Source organism: Sminthopsis crassicaudata, chromosome 4 (genome assembly GCF_048593235.1).
Source record: "Sminthopsis crassicaudata isolate SCR6 chromosome 4, ASM4859323v1, whole genome shotgun sequence".
NCBI lineage: Eukaryota > Metazoa > Chordata > Mammalia > Dasyuromorphia > Dasyuridae > Sminthopsis > Sminthopsis crassicaudata.
In genome coordinates this window covers 72877544-72900376 of record NC_133620.1, presented here as the reverse complement: position 1 = coordinate 72900376, position 22833 = coordinate 72877544, and the positions used below count along the sequence as shown (strand labels likewise).

The 22833-nt window shown below is 34.3% G+C and overlaps 1 protein-coding gene across 3 annotated transcripts in view; it reads right to left on the bottom strand.

Moving 5' to 3' along the window:
- Positions 1 to 22833, bottom strand: part of RGL1 (ral guanine nucleotide dissociation stimulator like 1) — a 230430-nt gene that overhangs the window by 106149 nt on the left and 101448 nt on the right. For all 3 annotated transcript variants that reach the window (XM_074308566.1, XM_074308567.1, XM_074308565.1), the window contains one exon: positions 261 to 469. In XM_074308566.1, the coding sequence (XP_074164667.1) occupies positions 261 to 469 (209 nt within the window). The remainder of the gene's footprint in view (positions 1 to 260; positions 470 to 22833) is intronic.

Here is a 22833-nt window from a genome sequence, read left to right as displayed (position 1 = left end):
TTGAAACTTTCTGAGGGGAAAAAAACTAGAAGGTAAAAAGGTCTACTTTAACCTCCATGTACATTTCCAATAAGGCATTTTTCTTAAGCCACTCAGCTCTCTCTGTTACCATTCTCTCCAAAGTTCCTTTCTCCCAGCTAATACTTCATCAAATACCTGCACACAACACACATGGAGGAGATGGTCTAACAATCACTATATCTTTCTCTATTCTGTCAATAGCTTTGTTTGGTCAGCTTCAAAAACCCCTAAATTCTTACCTGTCCAGAAGCAGCTCCAGTACTTCTTTAGTAGAGGCAAAACCTCTATAAGTTGACAGGAAGATGCTGATATAGGTAAAGTCATTGTCTCCAAAAGCTGTCAACAAGTTTTCCACAAGTTTCTCCAAGGTACCGGCTTTTATGGTCCTGATTTTACATGTCTCATACTGGCTGACTGTATGTCCAGGAGGCAATTGGTCCCCTTCAACCTATGTAATAAATCAAAGAAGATGTATTGAAGAAATAGTTCCCATGATAAAGCTAAAAATACTGAAATTCATTGAAGATTATGTTTCTTATTAACAATGATAACAATGTCATCTATGTGATACTTCTACTCTTCTGTCCTGTCTCTTAAAAAATAAAATGCTGACATTTAAATTTTAGAAAACAGTACATTTACTTTATTTTATATGACCTTTAACACAATTCTGTGAGGGAGAGCATTATTATCTATAGTTTATGGAAAGAAAACTGGAGGCTCAGAAACATTGCCCATGGGTATGCAATCAAGAAATGCCAGTAGGATATTGTCCATGGGCATATAGTTAAGAAGCGCCCGTAGGGTATTGTCGGTCTAGCTTTCTTTCCAGTAAAGCAATATTTAAGAACAATGTTCTTTTTTTTAATTTTTTTTGGTGTCAGAGAATTCAGAGCTAAAAGAAATTTGGAGATAGTATAGTCTAACCCTCCTGTTTTACAAATTAGAATCTGAAGCCTGAGATGTTATAGATTTTGCCTAAGGCCATATCATGCAGTTTCATGCCAAGGAATCCTCTGCTCTACAATCTGCTTCCTTTTGTCTTTTTATGTCTCTTTCTCCCTTCCTAGTATTATAAATGTTACTTCAGAGTCAGACCACTAAATATGTTATCTATCTCTTCTGGGGTTGGGCTAGCTTGCCGACATGCTTTGTCTGGGTAGCTTTTGAAAGATTTCTCGGGTTCTGACAACTCCCATTCCCTATTATTACCCAATAACATCTAATGCCTCCCTTCCTGCTGATCTTCCAAAGACACACTCACATAGAATATTGCAAAAAATGTTCCTTAGAAGTAACTCCATTTTAGGCCTTTTCCTTGAAGACTCTAGTCCTCTGCTTTCCCAATAATGAATGCAGAGTATCTTAAAGTTACAGAGCCTCCACAGGAGGTCTTTTCATCTATGGATCTCAATGCATATTAGAATTAGGTATTTTTAGCTAATTAGCAAATGTTACTGTCATCCATTGTGTGAATAGAGTAGCATTGGGTTAAGCTCTCAGAAAGTTAAAAAAGAAAGTATGGGGGCAGCTAGATGGTGCAGTAGATAGAGCACCAGCTCTGAAGTCTGAGTTCAAATCTGCTCTCAGACACTTAACACTTCCTGGTTGTGTGGCCCTGGGCAAGTCACTTAACCCCAATTGTCAAGAAGAAAGGAAATAAAGAAAGGAAGGAAGAAAGGAAAGGAAAAAAGGAAAGGAAGGAAGAAAAAGGAAGGAAGGAAGAAAAAGGAAGGAAGGAAGGAAGGAAGGAAGGAAGGAAGGAAGGAAGGAAGGAAGGAAGGAAGGAAGGAAGGAAGGAAGGAAGGAAGGAAGGAAGGAAGGAAGGAAGGAAGGAAGGAAGGAAGGAAGGAAGGAAGGAAGGAAGGAAGGAAGGAAGGAAGGAAGGAAGGAAGGAAGGAAGGAAGGAAGGAAGGAAGGAAGGAAGGAAAGAGAGAGAGAAAGGAGAAGAGAGGAGAAGAGAGGAGAGGAGAGGAGAGGAGAGGAAAAAGGGAAGGAGGGAGGAAGAGAAAGAGGGAAGGAGAAAGGGAGGGAGGAAGGGAGGAAGGGAGGAAAGGAGGAAGAGAGAAACAAACAAACAAAGAAACAAAGATGTGAGCCCTTCACAGAAAATAAAGCAATAGAAGCAAGTAATATCAGTAGATTTATTCTATATCTACTGATTTATTCTATAAAGACAAGCAGATGAGCACCACAGCTTTTAGCAGACTGATCTTTATTATGTACAGCTTAGACAAGGAAGGCAGAGTATCAGATATAACACACACACACACACACACACACACACACACACACACACACTGTTATCCTTAACATGAAAGCTTCTAAAACTTACATTTAGATCAAATTTTCAATAACTGAATTATATTTGACTAGCACTCAAGGAGCTACCTCTTTCAATGTAATCCTGTGATGAATGCAATTTCAAAATAGGCAACCATGGTACAAAGTCAGTAATCATTTCATAGGTTTTCTGAGTAGCAAGTTGAATGTCTGATTTGAATTTTCTTAAGTCAAACTATGCTAGTGTATGTAAATCAAGGGTAAGTAGGCAAGGAAAAGGGAGAACTGAGTTTGTAAATGAGGAAATGTTGGTCACTAAAATTCTGTACATTCTCTCCATTAAGCTTCTTATAATTTAAGCAGTTGTGAGAAAACAAACTGATTCTATATATGAATTGGGGTAACTAGTAGCAGCCACTAGTTTTCAAGGGAAGCTGGCATACGTTGGCATCATAGTGCCTAACTACAGAAAATCCTACCAGCAGAATTGGCTTTCTTTCCCAATCTCATTTTTGAAAAGTGCTTTCCTTAGTGTGATGTTGTGGTTAGAGCAAATACTGGACATTCTTTATGGCTTATAGAAACCTCTTGACACCAAAAGAAATCAAAGCATGACCTAACTTAGCCTTTCTGGGCTTAAAATGTTATTAAGTGGTCATGATGATATCCATCAAATATAGAATAATTTTAAAATTTTGCAGTGAACCAAAATACTACATATAAATGATCTTTTTTTTCTTTTTTAATTTTAAGAGAGGCCAGTCTATTCTAAAAAGTAGTGCTTTTTTTGGCTTTCACATACACACATATATCCTTTGAACTGAAGTAAGAGTCTTTCTTTCTCTTTCAGTTTAGAAAGTAAATGGTTTGTATTTTCTATTCTGCCCGACCTTCAAAAACCTGACCAAAATAGTTACCAAGATGGATTATACTAAGTTGTTATAGGTTGTTCTCAACAAGAGTAAACTCCAATGTAAACCACTAATAACAAGAGAAATGCCTGAACTTTTAAAGAGCTTCAAAGTCCCATTCAAAAGTTGCTACCTTATCCTATTACAATTTCAGAGCTCCCCAAATCGCCAGATCATCTTCTACTTTGGTATCATTGGTAAAAGCCAAATGTTTAAATTCCAATCTCAAACTAAATCATCCATTCTTAAATTTAATGACTATTTAAAAAGACTTTTTTTTTTCCAATGGAAATAAATGTGGCCAAAAGACTCAAACAGAGGGGGAAAAATGCTTGTCAAAGAACATGATGAAGTGGGTCCCTTTCTCTGCCAGAAAGTGGAGTTGGCAGGAAGCAAAAGTTCTCCCTAAAGAGTGGAATTATTTTACTCATTAATCCAGTCACTTCCTTTCATTTCTCCTACCCTGAAAAATATTCATTTGCATGCCTGACTCTGGGCAAGTCCCTTTAACCTCTTTTGTTCCTCAGTTTCTTTATCTGTAAATGGGGAACAATAGTGCTTATATAAGAAAACAGAATGCAAAGTCTTTTGAGATCTGGGTTGAAAATCATTTTCTATAAAGGCAAAAAAAAAAAAAAATAGCATCACTATCACCATGACAAATAGTATAATAATAATGATCAGTCTGGTGTCTATAAGGATTTTTCACAAAGACTGATAAAAATGTGTGGGAGTGACAATATATTTCTGTATTTTTCATTTCTTCAGACAAATTCAGCCTTTGATTCCCTTCTAGTTATGAATTAGAGAAATATTCTGAGGATGAACAAGTATCTTCCAACATTTAAACAGATTTAAAATGTAATTATCATCTTATGGTAACTACAAGTTTTGATACTTGTACAATCGAGAAAAAAACACAGCACGTCCTTTAATTTTAATATGCCTATGTCCAGTCTGGCAAAAATAAAACTTAGAAGTTTAAATTTTTTATTTTGTCAGTAAAATATGGAACTACTATAAATCATTTACAGTCTGTTTTTATTTGTAATATTTCAACAACTCTCTCCTGAAGTTTAAAAGGAAAGAAGAGGAAAAGTCCTTGGCAGGCCAGTTTTTAATAACAGACTTACAGAGTAAGACATTGTGGGCTGCACTTGCCCCATGGGTTACCGTACAACAGGAAACAGCTCAATCTGGATTTAATCAGAGACCATTGCTTTCCTGACATGATCCTGATATGAGGGCCACAAAAGAACTACTTTTGTTTCTTGACTATTTTTTGGTCATTCAAAACCCAGTTTCTCATTTAAAAAACAAAAACAAAAAACCTTTGAATTTTAGATTGTAAATGGTCAAAGCACTAGTATTCCTCTTATTATTTATTTGAACAGTGGGATGAGTGACAAGAAAGGAGAAGGACGAAAAATAAAAAGTGTACTATATTGCAGTTCTCAAGCATGGTCTGGAAAAACATACTCATAATCAGAAAAAAATATATTTCTATAATCTAACAATTACTTCCTCTAATCAAAAAGATACTGTGCTTGATATTTTAAGAGGAAACTTGATAAGCTTCCTCTGATTACTAGTTGGAGGGGGGAGGGAATTCCACAAATTCTAATACAAATTTTTCTTCCTTTATTAAGGCAGTGGCATATTGGTCAGAGTGCTGGATCTGCACAGGATGCTGTTGTTATTGTTCAGTCATTTTTCAATCATGTCCAATTCTGGGGTTTTCTTGGAAAAGATCCTGGAGTGATTTGCCATTTCCTTTTCCAGATCATTTTTACAGAGGAGAAAACTGAGGCACAGGGAAAAGTGCCTTGCTCAGGGTCATATAGCTAATAAGTATCTGAGGCTAATAAATACTGGGTGAGTTCTGATGCTAAGTCTTGTACTCTCTCCACTGTGTCACCTAACTGTTCAAAAATTAGCAGAGGGCGGTTTCAATCCATGGGTTATGGACCCAGCAAGCTTCCATTGAGTTCAAATCTTGACTCAGACACTTAATTTGTATGATCCTGGACATGGTACTTAACTGCCATCTGCCTCACTTTCCCTCCTTCCTAGGGTTTGTATGAAAAGTAAATGAGATATTATTTGTAAAGGGCTATGAAAATGTTCAAGTTCTGTACAAATGCTAATTTTAAAAAAATATCGGTCAGGCCAGGCCAACAAAGAGTGCTATCAGGGTCATTCGTACTTAAATAGCCTAACATTCAAGCCCAGGTTTTTAAAAGCTATACATACATACATGCATATACATATACATATATATATCATACACATATAATAGCTTTTTAAAATCTGATCCTGAATATACATATAAAATATTAGATTACATAATCCCCATATCCATAAAGAGTGAATTTCTAAATCTTTTTAGCTCAGAATGGAGAAAAGTTTGAAAGAAAAATATCTAAGAACTCTTAAAGAGTTCATTGCTGAATTAAAGCCTGACCATCCTTCCATATCACACAAACATCTTTTATAGAGTTTAAACCTCCCTTTCCATGCAAAACCATTATTTACCTCCTGAGAAAGAAGAGTGCAAAGTAACACTGACTGGGATGATGGCAAAGTCTGATAAATATGAAACATTTCCCAGAGAGAAGCCAAATCTGAGCACATCCAATATAGGGAGTTGAAATTCAGGATCGTTATTTGGTACTTATCCTGTCCATAGCATCAGGCTATAGTGAGTAGGGTCTAAGATGGGTTAACATAATGATAGTACCTAGCTCAGGAGGTACTGGAAAGAATCACATTTGATAATGTATGGAAAGCAATTTGAAAAACTAAAAGTACTCTAGAAATGCTAGCTGACTAGCGAAGAAGTTGAGTGGAAAGGGCATAGATTTGCATTCGAAGTCAGAAAATCAGAATTCAAATTTTATCTCAGATAATTATTGTATAAATTATTGTGTATTCTTAACCTTTCTATACTTCTCCTGCCTCACTGAAGCACTACTCACTACTCCTGAGGAGTAGATTCAAAGGCCTCTCAGATCCCTTCCACCTCTGGAACTGTAACTCTAGGGTCATCACCTATGGGGAAAGAGCCAACATCAAAAAGGATAAGCACTCGGATAAGACATCTGGAAACAAAATGTATTGGTGTGCACAAATTAATCCATTGTGGTAATTCTCAGTTTAGAACTAAAAGAGAGATTCCCACACTGGTCATCTAAGCAAGAATCAGATATCCTCTCCCTGACAAAATGCAAGTATGACATGGTATAGGGACTGCTTACAGTTTTTACAGGAAGCTACTATCCTATTCTCATCATTGAAACATTTGCTCCCTTTGCCTATTTGATGTTTAATTTGTCACATTTGTATCCTTACAATGAAATCCACTACTGTACATGGATGACCAATGGATTGTGACTTCTAAAGCATTCCCAGAATGTACAATGCTGCCAACAGTGAAATAGAATTCAATCAGGTTTCTCCAATTAGCACAAATGTTTTCATGGATAATGTCATAGGATCTGCAATTAAAATACATATTTCTGTTTTATATAGAATTGCCATATTGAGAATTCCTTGTCAGGGTTCTTCAGAGTTTCCTATAGAAATGTCTCTCTAAACAAAGAATTCTCTGGTCTCCAATGAGTTCCTGGGGTCCCCTAGAATAGGGAGTTTTATTTTCTAGCCCTGCCCATGAATAATAGTACCTCTAATGTTGACTCTGCTTTCTTAATTTGTCATCAGAATGGAGCCAACGTATCCATTTTTGTCTGACCCAGAACCCTATCTTCTTCATGTGGCAATTGCCAGAATTTCAGAAGGCTTCCTTGACTTCTATGTTACTGATTCAATAATGAAAAGGACTTTGTGGAAAGAGCTTGCTGGTTAAAGGGGAAAAATCACTTTTCTTACTGACTTCTTACATGACACAGAAGAAGCTTTACACTTGGGTTCAAAAAGATACCTTCACAGGTACAAGAAGGAAAAGCCATAACTAGGAAGTAATTTATTTGAAAAAAAAAAAAAAGACGAGGGATTTAAAATTATTTCATAAAGATCAGTTGAAGGAAATGGGGATGTTGAGTCTGAAAGTGGAGAAGATTTTTGTTAAGATATAGTAAAATCAGGATGATATCAGTCTTCAAGTATTTGAAGGAATGTCATGGGGAAGAAAAAGTAGACTTGTTCTCTTTGGTTCTACAATGCAAAACTAGGAACAATGAAGAGAAGTTTGAAAGAAGCAAATTTAAGCTGACTTATGAGCAAAACTTCTTAACTAGTTACTAGAACTAGTCAGCCAAAGAATGGGAGGGAAAAGGAACAAGCATTTATTAAATATCCAAGCACTTGACAAATATTACACCATTTGATCTTCATAACAATGTTGGGAATTGGTGTTATGATTATCCTCACTTAAGAGATAAGGAAACTGAGGTAAACAGAAATTTACCCAGTCACAAAGCTAGTGAGTGTCTGAGGTTAGATTTTAATTCAAGTCTTCCCAATTCTAAGTGCAGTGCCTTTTCCACTGCACCATCTAACTTCTTTAAGAAGTAAGGAATATTCCCTTCTCGGAGTTCTTCAAACATAGGTTCCCATGGACTCTTCCTCTGATTTGTTTGGTTTCTTCCAGAACCTCCATTTTCAGAAAAGTGGCCAACCCACTATGTCCCATACTCTTTCCCTCTTCCCAGTTAGAGATCCTAACTCTAAATGGAAGAAACATCCTTAAACTACATAGCCCATAGCATTATTCTGTGCAACAAACAGGTTCAGTCACAGTAGAGGAGTGGAGGAAATGTACGGGGCTTATATGTTCCCTTTTTCCTCCCCACAGTGTCAGAGAGATTCCAACTCCAAATGGCATAAATTGTCTCAGGTCATAATAACCAGGTGGTAGTGTTCTGTATTATAAGAATTGAGGAACAGAAGGAACAAGGAAGAACATGCATCTGGGCTTATAAGAGTTCAACTGTGTCCCCTAACTCCTCCCTTTTCCTAGTACCAGAGAGATCCAAAATTCAAATGGAAGAAATTTGTTCAGGCTATGACAGTTGTATGGGACTTCTCTGAACTGTTAAATCAAAGAACTCTTCCCAGTAGAAGTAGGAGACAGAACACAGAGGAAGAGCCCAGCATCTAGGTGAGGTCAGTTCTGTTTTCCCAAAAGTGACTTGGGACAAAAATCTTGGTTACTGAACTATGAATTGACTAGTGTGGGAGGAAGCTGAGAGGTTTTAATATCTGACCTCTAGGGAAACATTCATGAAAAGAGAAGAAATCAGAAAGTGAAAAATAGTAGAAAATGGGGGAGGGTGGAATTAAATGACCAAAGATCTCAAGGAGAAGAAAACTCAAAGACCTTGAGCAAAAAAAAACTATTATGGAAGACACTATCAGCAGAGGGAAATATGACCTCCAGTCTAATAAGAAAGTTCAGGCACCTATGAATCAATACTACCAAAAAAAAAAAAAAAATGAGGCAGAGGATTCTGTAAATTTTTCTGAGGCATGGAACCATGTCACCCATTCCTAAATGGCTAAAAATGAAGTAAGATTTTTGAGAGCAATTTATGGCCTGCACATTATCAGAATAGGAAAACCTGAATCCATGGTGGCAAGTCTCAAAATAAATAAATAAATAAAATAAAATAAAATAAAAATAAAAAGGATAACTGGGTGGTAATGCAGATACTTAAAATTGAAAGACCAATCTAGAAGAAAAGAAAATGCAATATCATTAAAAGAAAGAGAGTATTCTCCATATAAGTAAAATATATAATTACCTTGAAGATAGGATACATGGAGAAAACTTAAAGATTATACAGCTCCTAGAACAGGGTTTCTTAAATTTTTTCCACTCATGCCTCTTTTCAACCAAGAAATTTTTATGCAACTATGAGCATGTGGGTATATAAAATAAGTAAACAAGCTCAACATTTACTGATAATACAATCATAATTTTGCAACCCCCACATACAGTTATGAAACCCCAGATTACAACAGACAGTTTAAGAAGCTTTGTCCTAGAAGAACATGGAAAGTCAAAAAATCTGAACACTATAATGTAAGAAATAATATAAGAATACATCCCAAAACTTCTGAACAAAGAAAACAAAGTGCCAATTTAAGAATCTATAGATCAGCTCCATGAAAAAAGAAAAAAGAAAAAATCAAGATTATGAACTCCAGGACAAATAGAAGTTCAAGTAGCTGAATTTAATAATTCCTCTGAATATGTAGTATACCCTAATCAAGCTAAAGAGAAAATAAAATAACTATGATGAAGAAGAGAATCTATAAGGGAATAGAAGAGGAATTCAAAATAATGACTGAGTAGAGGAGAAAAAAAGAAACCCTGTTTTCATAATGGGAGATGGATCCAGGGAACAGACATTTGGCACAAAAGAATGGGAAATGACTAAAGGGAGGCAAAGGTCAATAACATAATATACAATCAGAAACACTGGAAGGATTCTATAATAGGGCAATGTGCTCTCTATCACCTACAGAAATTGCTATTTTTCTAAAAGTGAAGCATAACAACAAAGAAGAACCAAGAGCAATGTCTATGAGACACTAACAGGAATTGTTTAGAAGAGAAAACCCAAAATAGATACTTCAAAAATCTTAATTTCATGAGGAATATTGAGAATAAAGAAAGACTAAATAGATAGAGGGGTCATAAACTAAAGAATGGATAGACAGAACAGGCAAAAGGGAAGTTAAATTATAAAAAAAAAGGAAGGAAAGAAACATTTTCTTTAAAAAAGTGCAAACATATAATTTATATCAAATTTCCTTCTTTCTCAAAGAGGGTGAGCACGGAGGAAGAGAAGGAAAGAATTTGGAACTCGAAATTTTAAAAAATGAATTGTTTTTATATGTAACTAGAAAAAATAAAACATTTTTAAAAATTAAAAGGTACAGAAAATAAAACTTTAAAAATTAACAAATAAATTTTATTTCATTTGTTAGGGGGAAAAAAAGAAAGGAAAATTCTAATAGACAATAAGTAAAACTCCAAAACCAGAAAAAAGGAATCACATATGGGAGAATAGGAGATTTGAGTATAAAGAGATGAAAATAGGGCCACCTTAAAAAAAGATTAAGCTGTAATAACTGAATAGATTATGTTTACAGCGGAAGAGGGGAAAAAGGCCTAACTTGTAAATAAACACAATATTAAAGACAAATAAAGGACTTCTTTCAAAGTATTGGTTAGATACTAATTGTTTCCTCTTCCTTTTCTTTGTCTTTGAAAAATATTATTTGTTATATGGGATGAATCTCTGAAAGGGGGAGGAAAAGAGATGCTAGGGAAAACTATAATTATGTAAAAAAACAAAAGAGTTCAATAAAAATTTATTTTAAAAAATAATACTCAAGTGTGAATAAAGTTTATAACAAAAAGAAATTACCCAAAACCTGTGAGTTGCTTATATAGATTCAGAATATTCAGTTTGAATGAAGTCCATTCTACAAAGAAAATATCCCCCCAAACATCAAAGCTTTCCCAAAACATCAGAAATTCCATAGACAGCTCTGCTGGGCCCTATATTCCAGCTATACAGTGAAAATAACAGATTCTTTTCCTTCTTTTCTTTGGGGACAGAGTGAGAAATGGAATGAAATTTCCTAATACTTTGAACTTAAAAAAAAAAGTTTATCATTTTGATCTGTGACTGACCAATCACATGAATATTTCTAGTTATTCCATAAAGAGAATATTCTCATATTTTTCTCTTTCATAGAAATAGCTCTGCTTTCAGCAAGGAAAACAGTCCATTCTTATCATTATGCTATTACCCAAATTTCAGATATAAAACCCAAGTCTTTTTTTTTTTTTAAGTGGCAATGAAAGAATCACTCCCCTGGATTTCAAAATCCAGTAATCTCTTTTGATCATTCTCTCTCCTACTTCCTTCTCCCATTCCTACCCAACAATTTGTCTTCAAATTCTATTGAAGCAAGTGAAATTTTTGGTAATGACTTAAATAAGGCCCTTCTCAGCCATCTTCTCCCAATATTTTCTATGCTTTTGACATCATCATAATCTCTGCTCTCTTCTTGCCTTCCAAAGCAATTATGTCCTATATTCCTTGGCCCCCTAGGTCTGTTATGTCAGCTTTTCACTTGTTTGTATGGCAACCAGAACATCATGCCATTCCCTGGCCATCTCTACACTGTGTTGAGCTCCTTGCCCCACACATTTGTTGTCTTCCTCATTAGAATATAAACTCTATGAAGATAGGACTATCTTTCTTGCTTGCATTTGTTTCTCCAGCACTAGACACTGGCTCTGGCACATAAGAAATATTTAATAAATGCTCTGTCTAGCTAATTATGGTATATTTATTAAACTTGTGAATAACACAAGGCCCAGAGAGATAGCCAACATCAAATGAATAACAGAATCAGAATTCAGAAAGGTCTTAGAAGGCTAAAATGTTGCTTTGAATCAACTAAGGCATTAATGTATAATTTTACGCTTGTGTTTTAAAAAAAACCTTCAAAAATATAGATAGAAATATATATATATATATATATATACATATATATATATATATATATACACACATACAAATAGCAAATGTATGAAAATGATCCAGTGATTTTAATGGATTGTTTAGTCTAAGTCAAAAATTTGATTTGGCAGTCCAAAAAAAAAAATAATAATGTGAAGCAGCACAATATATCTCTATTAAAGAAGTACCCTCTTCAAGATTTGAAGTGATCATTTCTCTTTGTTCTATCTTGATCAGATCACTAGCTGTGCTCAGTTCTAGGTTCTACATTTTAGGAATAACATTGCCTTTCCTCTGAATGCTTTCCAGATTATCAATCATGGAGTTCTTTCCAACTCTCAAAATTGTAGCATTTTATGTTTATGTAATGTGCCAGGTCTTCTTGAAATCCAGTTCTAAAATGGGCCCAGGTAAAACCCATTTCACAAGATGAAATGTGAATCCTGGCTTCTGACTCTCACACTTAATTGCTATGTGATCCTGGGCAAGCCTTTTCTCCAACTTGGTCCTCAGTGTCTTTATCTTTTAAAAATGAGTGGATTGGAGTGAATGGTCTTGTAGGTCTCCAAGTCAGCAGCAGAAGTAACAACAGAGAATATTTCATTCCAGGAGTCTGGTTCCCAGGATCATGCTCTGGTTTACCCTCTGGCTATGTTTTCATTTAATTTCTAATTACTCAGATAGTCAAGTCTTTGCTCCAATATAGAGATATTCACTTTATTCTTTTAAACAAGAATGGAGCTCAAAGAAAAGAGGAAAAGACCTATTTGTATAAAAATATTTATAATAGCTCTTTTTGAGGTGGCAAAGAGTTTGCACACCAGTTGAGGAATGACTGAACAAGTTGTGATGTGTGACTACAACACAATACTATTATGCTAGAAGTAATGATGAACAAGATGGTTTCTGAAAAGCCTGGGAAGACTTAAGTGAATTCATTCAAAATGAAGGGAGCAGAACCAGGAGACCAATGTATTAGCATTAATGAAAATATAGTAAAGATGATCAACTGTGAAAGATTTAGCTACTCCTACCAAGATAATGATCCAAGACAAAGAACATCGGATGAAAAATGTTATCCACCTTCAGAGAAAGAATGAATGAACTTGAATGCAGATTGAAACATACTCTTTTAACCTTATTTTTTTCTCCTTTTTGTCTCTTTTATAATATCGCTAATATGGAATTATGTTTTGCATGTCTTCACTCGTACAATCAATAACAAACTGCTTCTCAATGAGGGAAGAGGGACCGAAGAGAGAAAAAGAATTTGGAACTCAAAATTTTAAAAAAAATGAATGTTGCAACTTTTTTACATGCAATTGGGAAATGTTCAATGAAATATATATTTTAAAAAATAAGAATGGGGAATGAAGATAGACTAACAATCTGATTGACTGTAGGATACAGCTATAAATCTTGACAGGATGAAGAAGCAGGTTGGGAAACACTGTCTTTTAGGAAGGAGAATAAAGAAGAGGAAATATTCATTCAAAAGGTAGTAGATCCATTTCTAAATGAATAGAAACTGAGAAAAATAACCATTTTTCTTTATAGTAACCAATGTTAAACAAAGGTGTGAAAGATTGGTTGCCAATTACAAAGAAAAAATGTATTTTTCATATCAATCACTAAAACAACACTTATTGATCATTTACTATTTACATAGTCCCATATGAAGTTTTTTGGATATAAGTACGTAACAGAAATAGTATACAGAGTCCTAGCTCTGGATTATCCTCTGGCTATGTTTTCATTTGGTTTCTAAACTATTGTTCTGTTCCTATACTCACCAAGTCAAGTCTTTGCTCCAATCTAAAGATATTTACTCTCTCCTTTCTCATAAGAATGGGGATCAAAAACAAGTGGGAAAGACCTATTGGTACAAAAATATTTAGGAACCCAGAGTCCTTAATGACGACACTTCAATGAGTAGTATGTATTCACTTAGCATATATATGGATTGTCCAAGGACATGCAAAGTTTGGTATACAGACATTAAGTAGGCACTCAATACATATTTGCAAAATAAACAAGGATTTTATGGAGAGAATTCTATACTACATAGTAGTTTGGGCTAAATGAACTTAGTTTATAGGATCACAGAATTTCAAACCAGCAGAAATCTGTTCAATGATCATTCCATACCTGAACAAGAATCCCCTTTCAAATGTCCCTAATACGCAGTCATCCAGATTTTGCTTAAAGATCTACAGTGAAGGGAAATTAACTACTTCTCAAAACGTCCCCCTTCTCTCATGTACAGTTTAATTTTTAGAAAGTTGCTCCTTAGAAGTACAAAATTGATTCTTTGTAATACCTCTATTTTTAACGATAAGATTCTATAATTCTGAATGTAGCGGTTTGATCTCTAAAGTACCAAGGAGTGAAATGAGTACAAGAATTCTAGTTTTAATTCAATCAATTTATTTAGTGCATCATATATGTCTAGTAAAAGAAGATTAGAGGAAGAAAGGCTAGAGTTAAGAAACTCTTGCAGCATTCCACATTCAAATTGATGAGACTCCAGATTTGAAAGTTATTTCAATTCTATCATTCAATTCAATTCAACTCAATAAACATTTATTAAGGGCCTACTGTGTGCAAAATATTGTTTTAGGCATTACAGATACAAGACAAAAACAAATAATATAAGCCTTGTCAAAAAGTTTATAATTAAATAGGGTATATGTCTCATAGACAAATATAATATTTGGTATCATATCACAGGGACAAAGGATTATTAGATTTTACATGGGGGCTTCATTGTACTATCTCAATCAGTTCTTAGAATAATATTGTTAGTTCTTTCTATCTTATTAGTAATTCCTATTTTACAGATAAAGTTCTAAAAAAATTTAAGGTTTCAGTTAGGAAGTATGTAGTGAGCCTTTGGAATCAGAAAATGCTCTAAAGAGAAAATGATCTGTATCAGGAGGGAAAGTGGTTTCTCAGTAGACAATTAAGTAGAAATAATATTCAAGAATGATAGAATGTATAAATTCACAAAGGTGAGTAAAGGTCCAATGAGAAACCGTGTAGTTTGTCTAAAAAGAATAGTACATGAAGTAGAGTTTAAGATAAGTCTAGCAAGGTAGGAGAAAACTACAGACAACTAGGTAACACAGTAGATAGAGTTTTGAGACTAGAATCGAGAGAACTGAATTCAAATTTGAACTCAGATACTTCCTCTATGTAATGTTGGGCAAGTCACTTAACTGCCAGCTCAGTTTCCTCAACTGTAAAAGGGGATGATAATAATTATACCTTCCTTAAAGGGTTATTTTGAGGAAAATGAGATGTTAGTGCTTAGCAGTGACTGGCACATAGTAGGCACTTAATAAAGACTTGTTTTTTAAAAATGTGAGGCAAACTAAGGTATCTTACAGGGAGTGCCTGGAGGTTTTTGAGCTGGGAAATAATACTGTCAGAATCATGTAATACGAAGATTATTTTGGCAATGACATAAAGAATAGGTTGGAGAGGGAAAGACTGGAAGCAGCAAGACTAGTTAGGAAACTCTTAGAATAGCACAGTTAAACAAAACAATGGAAAAAGTTGCAAAATTATAAAAAGCAATTGTCCTCCAAGAAGTGATCTAAGAAGACATCTCTACTCCCTGCAGAGGTCAGGATCCATGTGTATAAAACATAACATAGCAATGTGTTTTTGACATGTTTATTAATTTTAACGAGTTTTTTTTCTTCCTTTTTTTTTAAAAAGTATTCCTTGTTATAAAGTGAGAGATAAGAGGGGAACACCCAGCCTGCAAAATCATTTGCTAAGACAATGGCAGGCAATGATGAGCTGAAAACTAGGTAGAACAACTTCTCACTGTTTGAATTCTATAAGTTGATAATTTTGTATAGCCCCACAAATGATGCTGTAATCTGGGAAAAAGAGGGTATATAAGGGGGAAAGAGATACCAAAAATATTTTCAAATAGTATGGGTAAAAGGTCATAAGAGTCTTACTAGGATCCTAGCCAGATAAGTAGAAAGAAGGGGATAGATTCAAGAGATAAGGTAAAATCCATAAGATTTGACAAATTATTGATTGAATATTGTCAAATCAAGGAAAGAGTTGAGTTAAAGAAGATGCCATGATTTCAAGTTTACGCAACTAGAAGGCGGTTGATTCTATCTGCAGAAATAAAATAGGTGGGCGGCGGGGCAGATCTAGGAAACTAGTATAATGAAATAGAAGCTTGCATAGACAAAGTAAAGTCAGATTATAGAAGACTCCTTCAAAGGAAGAATTACAAAGACTTCTTATATGAGTGAAGAATGAGCCATGGTTAACTTTCATGTTTTTGATCACTGATTCACAATGTGAATTAGACCACAATTAACCTCTTTGGAGTTTAGTTTTACCAGTAGTAAACTAAGTATAGAGTTGCTTACACCTTCCCTTTCACACTTTGATGTGACCATGATGATGATAAAATATGGGAAACACTTTGAACTGATTAGAAGAAAGGAAAAAGTTACATCCAAGCTATTATTAGTCCTCATATGGCATAGCCTGAGGTGCTCCCAAACTGTGTGATTCATGTGGATGTTCATTCATCCCACTGAACTCAATGAGTGCTCCTTATACAAATAAACATGGATTAAGACTAAATGAAGAGCCTCTATATAGAGTCCAAAATTCAAATGATTCTTAACTGGTATAGTATTTGCTGACTTCATGCTAATTTGATAAACTTAATGATACCACTACCACATGAATTACAATACTAGAATAATTATGTATACATTTCCAAATTCAGACAACTAAAATAACTAAACTTCATATTCTTTGAGCAGATCCAAATTTAGGAATGTGCAAAGATATATATTTCCTCTGAACTAATGAACAATTTGAAGTAAAGAGGACTTGAGAACTTAAAATGAATCTGTCAAATTAACAATATGGCACAGGGGAAAGAAAAGTGACTGAGTTGTCAGGATATAGATTCAAAGTCCAGCTTTACAACTTACTCCTTCTGTGACTTTGACCAAATGGCTTTCCTTTCTGGATTTCATTTTCTCCTGTGTAAAATGGAAGGGCGAAACTAAACAGCTGAGGTTCCTCCCAGCTCTAGATCAATGAACTCTGGATTGCTGCGAACTCTCTGATTTTCCCTGAATTCTGTACTTTATCAAGATTTAAATGTAACTCAAGTCTCTTGCTATGGTTCTACCACCTAAAATATTCTCTTCCAATCCAGAATTAGATGTTGAATCAAACTAAAGATAAAAGAGATCTTTATTCTCTGAAACTTACATTGCTTCCATTGTTCTGCCAAATTTAAATGCTACCCAGCCAACTGCTTTTTTGAAAACACAGAGTGGGAATATGCACTTGTTTTGACTTCTTACTGTGCAGAGTGGGAGTATCAGAGGAAATGAATACACAAGCTAATCAACCAGTTATGTGACACAAGTGCAAATATACTGCAAGAAGTTTACTGTGTGAAGTGTGGACTGCCAAGCAGTTTTCAATACTTTCTGCCTGAAAGATGCAGTACAAAAGTAAGTTGGGATTTCATTTAGAGCTGTTTTAGCTTCTTTCTTTCATGCCAGGTTCTAAATTTTGCACACAAAGCTTTGCTTGACATCTACAAATTTACAATGAGCAAAGTTTTTGTTCCTGAAGTAAACAAATTCTGTGAAGCCTCACTGTACATTATTATCTCAGAGCCCATACTGTAGGATCATAGTATTGGTGAAAAACAATCATAACAAACAAGGTACCTTCTGGGTACTTATAATTAAAAAGAAACTCTCCCTTAGATTGGCATAATAGAAATGCCTCATACTAAATTCCATTCTTTGATGAAAAATGCTAGAGAAAGCAAAAGATAGGCAATGACCAAGATGGCCCAAATACAGAACTGTAATTAGGGCAAAGATAATAGGACATTGCCCAGACTACAGAAATTTAGAGGTTAAAGTAATTCAACAGCTAGGACAACTGAACTTAGTACCTAATTATTAAGATAGTTAGGATAAGAAGATTCTAGAGTTTTTTTCTCTGCAGCATCCCTGAATGTAGGTGAGTGTTAATGCAGGTAAATATTTTTGCTGTTTAGGACCTGGTCCCCTTAGCAGTGGCTTTACAATGTTAGGGATAGGGAGTGTCTCTCAACATAACCCCCACCTCCAAAATTCCTTGCCATTTGCTCCAGCTGCAAAAATTGCTATTTACAGTTCTGCCAAGAGGCAAGATCAAACTGCCATTCTTGCATAGATATGATCCTGCTATAATGTTAGGACCTTCTTTTTGAAAATTGCTAGGTCTTTTCTGCCTCCTTGAGTCAAATTTTACCAGACTTGTTTCTGAATTGGCTTGCTAACTACCTTCAACCAATGACTAAGTTTATTATTTTTCTCATCAAGCATTTATATCAATTTCAAATAAAAATTAAACCTATACTTTTTGTATTATATACTGTAACAGATAGAAGTATCAGATGAAATGGATATATGAGATAATCAACCAACCATATAAATATAATATCTAAAATCTGATTTTGTCATCCAACCTAGATTTCAAAAAATGTTTATAAACAAGTTGAACAACAAAAAATAAGTTGAATTTATGAAACAAATTGGAACAAACAAATATTAGGATGAGGAAGCAGTTTAGTCAATTCTTCATATAAAAAAATAATTGATTTGTTCTTGCTTTACACATACTTTAAAAAAAGAGCAAATAGGTATATGGAAACAAAGACCTCAGTTCAAAACTTAGCTTCGCTTCTTACAATAACCTATATGACTTTGGACATGTCACTTAGCCTCGAGGAGTATGATTTCCTCATCTGTCTCAAGTTGAACTGGATACCTTAGAGGTCATCTCCCAGCTCTAAATCTATAACCCTACGACCTCTCAAGATGCTTGAGTTTATCACAAACGAGGCCAAGTAAAGCTAAACCCAATTTATAATTAAAAAGACTGTTTCTTCCAGTTTACTTTTCAAGGAACTGACTACTCATCTCCCTCAAACCTATCTTGTTCCCTTTTGCCTCCACCATCACTTTGCTTATATCTTCTTGATCATGAATTTCTTTCTTTTCTCCCAATCTGCCCATAAACAAGTTGCACAAGAGTTAAATAAGGGTTTCCTCAGCTTCTTGAAGAGAAAGACACTCTATAATACCTATATATGTCATACTCAAGTTAGCTGAGAAAAAAATCTATCCCACAGAACTTTCCTATATATAAACAGTAGAGAGAGCTTTAATCTCTGAGAAACTTCACACTTTCTCATACACTATGTTCATGAATCAAGCTGGAAGTGTACATTATGTGTCTCTAAGAGAGCAGAAATAACCAGTATCTTAAAAGTAAGGAAAGAAACAGGACTTTTGTATTGAAGTGCTGCCTGTAAAACAATACTATTTTATAATAACAATATTAGTACCTCATTTCCAACATCAAGCGCTATTTCTAGAATAAAACTTATAGCTAGTAACAGAACAAGAATTTGAGCACAGATCTCTTCTGATTCAAATTCAGTGTCTTGTTCACTACACCAAATGAGAAATCTTTAAAACAATGATGAATCATAAATCATATGAATTCTCACCAACTTTGATCAATGGCCTCAGTGATTACTTACTATTGATGATTAACATTAAGAGCTCAACAAATTTCTAAAGAGAAATGCCATTTCCCATTACAAAAATTGCCTAAAGATAAATATTTAGACTGGTATTAATGGGATAGAGGTCATGGAATTACAGAAAATTATAACTGTCTAAACCAAACAAAACATAAGCTGCTCTTGTCAGAAAGGTATAATAGCTATGTTACAGTAGTAATTGCATGTTTGGATTCCCAGAAATACACACACACACACACACACACACACACACACACACACACACACACACACACACACATACACAGTTGCAACATTTCCATTTGCAGAAATGTGATTTAACTTAATTGTTAATCTAATAACCACTGACTACTTATCTGATACAAACAAAGAAAGCACTGTCCCTGGATGGGGACACAATACTTCTGAATTTAAGATGGATTTAGCTATCTGGCTGTAAATGATCATTATATTACATAACAAATATCACTGCACAAACATATTACATAACTGATGCTGCATTGCTGCCCTAATTGGATCCAAAAAAAGGAACTTCCCTTTAAAGTGTATAGTTTGACACAAGTCAACTGCATTGTCCATAGGACCAAAACTGAAGATCAAGTAAAGTCACAAAAGTTGTTACTATTGGAAATAAGGAAGTGAAGTGTGAGAATATTTTTTATGTGAATTAGGATGAGAATGTAGAAGAGAATAAATGGACATGTAAAAATGGATGAAATCACTAGCGGTAGGAAAAAATCAAGGCGATACTTCTCCGATACTATAATGCTTGTAGAGGACAAATAATCTTCTAGACTCAGAGAATATCCAGGATTTGCTAACTGTACCAACAGAGAAAAAGAAAAACAAAACAAAACAAAATAATGCATGCACACATAGCCAAAGTAAATGCTCATCTGGGAAGAAATTTAGGTCTTCTGGTTTCCCACTCCAGGAAAATGCATTCCAAATCAGTCCTGTTGGCAGGAGGCCACTACATATCTTCTCTGCAGCACCCAAACCTAAATGCTCAGCAACATCTGCCGAGAAAAAACGCAGGCCCAAGGCCACACAATGTGAACAGAAAAGACATATGCCTGCCAACAGATTTAGGGACTGAAACTAATGAAAATGGAAGTATGTCTCAATATGGAAAAAAAAATCATATTTGAATTTTGCTTCATTATCTAGACTACTGATGAATCTGTCATTATATATAATTGAATCTTCCAGATAAATGAAATGTAATCCTTTATATGTTGAAACTTTTCTAATATTGGCTATTTTTGACAAGATTGCTCTAAAATATATCACAACCTCTACAGGCTTTCTAAACAACATATATTATGAACATAAGAGACAATAAACATGATTTGAGCTGTTGGACCTGGAACAAAAAGATCTAAGTCTGAGTTGCCCATTAGACAGTAGTTTCCTTGAGAGCAGGAATTGCCTTTTGCCTTTCTTTATAGTGCCAGCATTTTCTGACAAATGGTTGGTGTTTATTTAATAAATGTTTAATCATTGACTGAATACTGTTAAAAACACTTACTGAGCAGGCTGCATCAATTTCATCAAGTGTAAAATGGAAATAATAATATTATTTTACCTACTTCAGAAAAAGATACTACAATAAAAGCACTTTGCAAATCTTAAGTACTCCAGAAATGTCTACTTATTGTAGTTCATAATGTAGAATTTTTTAACTAACTCAGATTCCTGATTGTGAACATAAATTATTCTTTTTTTAAATTTACTAAAAATTTGAGAAATTCAATGTGGTTTAGAGTACAAATATCTTATTTGAATAATTGCAGAATAAATTTATTTTCTATTTTTGTGAGTTAAAAGAATGATAGATTAAGACAATAACACAGAGGTAGTTTACCTAGATTTCCTCACTGAGTTTTGATTATTAGATTATTATTTGATTATTAGATATTAATTATTAACCATTACAGTTTATCAATATATGATAAATGATCAATATATAAATGATCAATAATCAATAATTATTGATATTATTAAATCATTAGAATTTTGACTTGAGTAAGTATTCAACAAAGTTTCTCTCAGTATATTTGTAGTGGTTAATGAATTCATGTCAGTCTAAAGAAAGGTTTCTAAATATAATGTCTCAACGTTCTGCTCTTAGAATTGTTCAATTGTACCTTATCAATAACTTGAATCATGACACAGACAGAAAATTTATCAAAGCCACAGGTAACACAAATTAATGGGGTTAGCTAATTAATATGCTGGATATAAAAATTGAAAAACAAAAACATCTTACTAGATTATATTTCCAAATAAAATGTTATAAGGATAACTCTAAAGCTATTTCATATATTAACAAATGAACATGTTATATTCACCCAGTATAATTTAAGCATCTTGAGGGCAGGAACTACTGTTTGTATTGCTTTGTATTTCTACAATGTGCTGCACATGATAAATACTCTACAGATGTTTGCTTAATTTTTTTTTAATATAAATCCTAAATTTGAGTTCAAAAGATCAATCATCCAAGAATAAGATGAAGTAAAATTGGCCAACAAGTATGCATGATGATGGATAGCAAATTCAGCAGATGGACAGAAAATTGCTAAAAAAAAAAAAAAAAAAAAAGTGACTAAACAGGAACTCAGCATACAGAATAAAGGAAGCCTTGTTTTACCCTGCCCTTGTTAGAGTATATATTATACATATATTCAGTTCTGGGTACTATGGTTTAAGAAGGACATTGAAAAGTTGGAGAGCTTCCAGAAGAACAATTTGGTAAGGGGACAAGGTACTAATTATACCATATGAGAATAGTTTAAAGCAACTAGCTGATGTTTAGTCTCATGAAAAGATTAAGGTGAGATATGATGGGTGCCTACAAGTATTTAAAACAGAACAATAGGGGACTAGGCTTGGCACTATGGGGTAGCTATCATGCTCAACACTGAGAATTTCATCAAGCCATTCTCCAATTGAAAAATGGTCAAAGGATATGAACAGACAATTTTCAGATGATGAAATCAAAACTATTTCCACTCATATGAAAGAGTGTTCCAAATCACTATTGATCAGAAAAATGCAAATCAAGACAACTCTGAGATACCACTACACACCTGTCAGATTGGCTAAGATGATAGGAATAAATAATGATGAATGTTGGAGGGGATGTGGGAAAACTGGGACACTGATACATTGTTGGTGGAGATGTGAAAGAAACCAGCCATTCTGGAGAGCAATTTGGAACTATGCCCAAAAAGTTGTCAAACTGTGCATACCCTTTGATCCAGCAGTGCTGCTATTGGGCTTATATCCCAAAGAAATACTAAAGAAGGGAAAGGGACCTGTATGTGCCAAAATGTTTATGGCAGCTCTTTATGTAGTGGCTAGAAACTGGAAGATGAATGGATGTCCATCAATTGGAGAATGGTTGGGTAAATTGTGGTATATGAAGGTTATGGAATATTATTGTTCTATAAGAAATGACCAACAGGAGGAATACAGAGAGGCTTGGAGAGACTTG